The sequence below is a fragment of the Cydia amplana genome, chromosome 5, assembly GCF_948474715.1.
Source record: "Cydia amplana chromosome 5, ilCydAmpl1.1, whole genome shotgun sequence".
Classification (NCBI taxonomy): Eukaryota; Metazoa; Arthropoda; class Insecta; order Lepidoptera; family Tortricidae; genus Cydia; species Cydia amplana.
In genome coordinates, this window is record NC_086073.1 from 2548681 (window position 1) to 2553899 (window position 5219).

Consider the following 5219-nt stretch of genomic DNA (forward strand, 5'->3'; position numbering starts at 1 on the left):
ACATTTTTACAAAATTTCAATTTCCTAGCTCAAAATAAAACTTGAACCCCATACAAACTTTCATCCCCTTTTTAACCCCCTTAGGGGTTGAATTTCTCAAAATCGCTCCTTAGCTCTTATACATTTTATAAATGCAACCTAGTGTCCAAATTTCAACTTTCTAGCATTTGTAGTTTCGGCTCTGCGTTGATGAGTCAGTCAGTCAGTCAGTCAGTCAGTCAATCAGTCAGGACACGTGCATTTATATATATAGATTAAGGTCACTGTTATCACTGCAAAGTTTTTTTTTATAATGTTTTGAAAAGTTATGTTTTAATGTTTTATTGATATTATATTACCTATCATCCTCCCAAAGTCAAAGTCCATTAAAGTCCCCGAGTATTTTTTGCAGTTTTGAATTTGGAACCTCCTTTTCAAAGTCTTTTTAAGAGGATCGGGACTTAGGAGGTTATAGATAGTGTTTACATAGTCACACACAATGTCTAAGGATCATATAAACCTGGATCAGATACTAGTAGACGAAGTGGGGTGGGGAAAGTTTCAGGTCAAAGTGTTGGTGCTGTGTACTCTTGTGTCAACGATGGCGGGACTGCAGACGTATTCCTACTTGTTCACACTAACGAAGTCCAGGACAAGGTAAGTGTAGAACATTAGAGATTTTTAAAACTAGAGCTGAATCAAATTCTGTACTTATAAAAACATAAATTGTATTCCAATATGTTCACGGATAAGCTTATCAAAGACTACAAACAGTAAAATTTAATAAGAAATAAGGTGTTTTGACCTTTCTTATTTACAATGTTAGTGGTGGTAATTGCTATAACTGTTCCAAATTTTAGGCATCTACGTCAAACGGTCTTTGAGAAAAACGCATTTAACTGATTTGCAAGACCGAAGTGATCCCATAAGTGTTCCGTGAACAAATTTACAAACAAACACTAAAAAACTAAAATGTGATGCTGATGGCGGCACTACTGTTTGTAACATTAATAAAAAAATTAATAATGTGAATGATTCCAGATGCATGATTCCCGAATGTGAAGGTACCTTTACCCCAGACGTGTTCTCTCCTCCTTGGATCCTGGAAGCGGTGCCAAGATCAGGCGACTCCTTCGATAATTGCCATCGGTTTCCAACAATAAACATGTCACAAACTTCTGGATCATGCGCGGAAACCTTGTTTGACAAGAACGCATCGGTACAATGCCAGGAATATGTTTATGAACAGAAAAACTCTGCTTATTATGAGGTACCTTTTGTGAAGCAACTTTTAAATAAAATAACCATAAACTCCATAACTTATTAGAACTTCACATTCTACCATCAGCGCGATACGCTTGATTGCTATCGCCTTGGCATTAGTATTCATCAGTTCTTTTAAGTACTTATTTTATTTGGAGTCAGGCCTTCAGAGACTTTTTTTTATCTTGTACTAATATTTATTTTTACATTCATTTAGTGCTTATAGTTCAGATAGTCGTTGAACTTCTTTTGCCTTGCTTTGTTCTTTAATTAAAAATATACAATCTTTGATTACAGTTTAATCTAGCCTGCGACGATTTTCGGCCATATCTCGTCGAGTCGGCCAGAATTTTGGGCATGATGATCTACTTGCCTATAAAAGGGTTTGTGGCTGACCGTTGGGGCCGGCGGCTGGCACTTGCCCTGACTGCCTTCAACCTGGCCTGGACTGGGACATTGACATGTGTTGCGGGTTCCTACACCAGCTACACCACGTTATCTTTTGTAGAATATCTTCTAGGATCGTGTTCTTTTTCGTGTGCATGTATTTTAGGTTTGTTTTGGTTATACCTATGTCATTTTTTATTCACATAATTCTAAATAGATAATTAAATAATATATTGTATAATTTTTACAGCTCTGGAATACGTGCGACCTAAATATCGAGTAGTAACTGGTGTCACCATAAGCACTTGTGGCGCTGTGGGAGAAATAATTTTGGGTCTGATAGCCTGGACAGAGCCTTATTGGAGACATCTGATTCTTATGATCTACGTACCTCAACTATTGTTTATAATTTACTTTTGGATTGCGCCGGAATCTATTCGCTGGTTGATGAGCAAAGGTCGCTATGATGAATCTTTGGCCATTAAAAAAAAACTGCTGAAATGAACGGGAGTTGTATATCGGAAAATACTTTAAAAGCATTCTTGGAGACAAAAAAAGATATTCTTGAAAAGAAAGAAAAACATTCTTCAGAACCTTGGCTGGTGTGTTTAATCTTCAAACATAAGCCGATACTACTGCGTTGTTTGGTAACACCAATATGGTGGATTACGGCTACTTTAATGTACTTTGGCTTAACGATTTCTGCTGTGGGGATATCCGGCAACAAATATCTGAACTTTATAGCTTCAGTTGCCATCCAGATTCCAGGTTACTGGCTGTCTGTGTTGCTAATGGACAGAATTGGCAGAAAAGCTTTAGTAATGACAGGATTTTGGATAAGTGGAGCTTGTCAGATTGCGTTCATATTTACATCCGGTAGTAAGTTACTCTTTTATTTATTTTTGTTTTAGTTTGACATTATTTAGTGATTATTTTTAAAAGGACTCGTCGCGGGTCAAGTTAATAATATTACAATTATAACATTACATACGGCTCTCTCTACTCTTCTGGCGGTCTAGCATGAGTTGCGTTCTCGCGCGCGACTCCATACATCTTGCGCGACTTCAAGTATGGAGTCACGCGCCAGAATGCAACTCATGCTAGACCGCCTGATCGCATCGTGCAAAGAATAAAATTGAGCAGCACTCAGATTTTTAGGGTTCCGTAGCCAAATGGCAAAAAACGGAACCCTTATAGATTCGTCATGTCTGTCTGTCTGTCTGTCCGTCTGTCCGTCTGTCTGTCCGTCCGTATGTCACAGCCACTTTTCTCCGAAACTATAAGAACTATACTGTTGAAACTTGGTAAGTAGATGTATTCTGTGAACCGCATTAAGATTTTCACACAAAAATAGAAAAAAAACAATAAATTTTCGGGGTTCCCCATACTTCGAACTGAAACTCAAAAATTTTTTTTTCATCAAACCCATACGTGTGGGGGGGTATCTATGGATAGGTCTTCAAAAATGATATTGAGGTTTCTAATATAATTTTTTTCTAAACTGAATAGTTTGCGCGAGAGACACTTCCAAAGTGGTAAAATGTGTGTCCCCCCCCCTGTAACTTCTAAAATAAGAGAATGATAAAACTAAAAAAAATATATGATGTACATTACAATGTAAACTTCCACCGAAAATTGGTTTGAACGAGATCTAGTAAGTAGTTTTTTTTTATACGTCATAAATCGCCTAAATACGGAACCCTTCATGGGCGAGTCCGACTCGCACTTGGCCGCTTTTTTGAATTCTAAATGTTCTTGTCTTTCTATATGTATAATTATTAAATTTGTCGTATTCGAATATTCTTAACTGTGTAATTTTCCAGGACATTACTGGCTGTCCTTATCAGTTTACCTGTACGGCTACCATCAGTTTGGCACTGACATAAACGCCGTCGAGAACGTAATTTACTTTCTATACATCTCGCTCGTACTCGCATATTAGTGCAAACGAGATGTATAGAAAGTAGATTACGTTCTCGATAGCGTAAATGTCAGTTTTGACACTGTCAGTGACTCATGGTACGGGCTCTGATCGGCAAGATGTGTATCTCGTGCGTCGTGACATCACTCTATGTGTACACCGCCGAGATGTATCCAACGCGGTATCGGGTCAGCTTTCTCGCTTACTCCTCCCTGATGGGAAAAATTGGAAGTATCGAGGCGCCAGTGAGCATCTCATTTAAAAGAGTTTTCTTATGATTTTGCGACACATCATTAATAAGCGCAAGCGCACATAATTTGCGAGATAGCGCTAATAAATTGAGGTGTTCCTGGTTCTTTCTCGTCACATTAGGTACTTTTATGTCTAAGCGATCTGCCCTTATTTTTTCTGCAAATTATGGACTTCCCCTTATTCTAACTTTTTCTTTCGTAAAAGTAAAAGATGTCTATCTATCTAAGTTTAGATGTGATATATTTCCAGGGTGCCCAAACGTGGGAACATCTCCCATTCCTGATATTTGCCGTGATGGCGCTGGTCTCTGGACTTCTGGTGCTGTTGGCGCCGGAGACCCTGGGCGCCACTCTGCCCGACACCATGGAACAGGCATCCCAGCTCGGGAAGGATTCGACTGTCCTACGGTGCTTGAGGACTGTTGTATTCAGGAGTAAATTTTATTCGATAAGTTGAGACAATGTTTCTGTTTTATCAAATAACCTTACATGAGTGAAATGGTACAAAGGGACTTACCTACTAACACTTATTGTTTGTACTTTACAAAAAAGCGTTTATTTAGTGATGCAAAAATAAAAGGATTTGATTACTGTGTGTCAACATAAAGTTTCCAAAATTGCGAAATTTTCAATTTGTAAAATTTCGGAATCTTCTCATATTTTTGTATAGGGTCGAAATGTTCCGTTTCCAAAATGAAAGTTTCTACATTTTCTGATTTTTTTTGCATTTCATAACTTTGTTCAATGATCATTTACATGTAGACGATGCCAAGGAATTTTCTAGCAGCTATTTTTTCCGATATCGTATTGGATAATGTATGAACGCTTTAACTGGTCTTGTTTAGAGGAAACATTACTGCAACAACGTCCACAGATGATAAAGGATGGTCGCCAGTCAATTTCCGCACTGCCATAAATCCGCAGGACTCGGAAATAAACCGTCGTAGAATTATTGTGTGCACAAGGAAATAATGTAGTTTTTCACTGCCTTTTGACGTTGTTGAGTTCGCTTTTTGCGGTCAGTTCATGTGACTGGATTATTGAGGCTCGTGTAATAGATTTTTAAGCAAGGGATGAAAGGCACTCCTTTCTGCTGATGTAGTTTGGCCAATAGGGATGATGACACATGAATGATGAATTTTATAATAAAATCTAGTAAAATAGATAGCAAACGAGCTACGTATTTACCACAATGATGTGGATATTAAAACAAAATATTGAAAAATTACAAAAATACAGGACCTGAAAGTTTCAAAATTTAAGTTTTTTTAACTTTCAAAAACGATAAAAGTAAGGGTATTATATAATTCGATTCCTTACATTTCACCCAAAAAAATATTGTATAGCAAATATATAGGTACATAAACGCAATATTTCACCGACAAAAACGCAAATTTCTTGTTTTGTCCATACTACAA

General features: G+C 37.5%; 1 protein-coding gene across 2 annotated transcripts; it reads left to right on the forward strand.

Annotated features, from left to right (window-relative positions):
- The first annotated feature begins 477 nt into the window (after positions 1-477).
- On the forward strand, positions 478-3490 carry LOC134648411 (organic cation transporter protein-like). Of its 2 annotated transcripts, XR_010096887.1 has the most exons (5): positions 478-636; positions 1021-1249; positions 1540-1795; positions 1880-2508; positions 3453-3490. XR_010096887.1 is itself a non-coding variant. In XM_063502931.1 (4 exons), the coding sequence occupies exons 1-4, from the start codon at positions 479-481 to the stop codon at positions 2131-2133; spliced, it is 897 nt and encodes a 298-aa protein (XP_063359001.1). In that variant the 5' UTR covers position 478; the 3' UTR covers positions 2134-2521. The 2 variants fall into 2 exon arrangements, 1 of the variants encoding a protein (XP_063359001.1); XM_063502931.1 differs by lacking the exon at positions 3453-3490 and having other exon boundaries at positions 1880-2521.
- The last annotated feature ends 1729 nt before the right edge of the window (positions 3491-5219 follow it).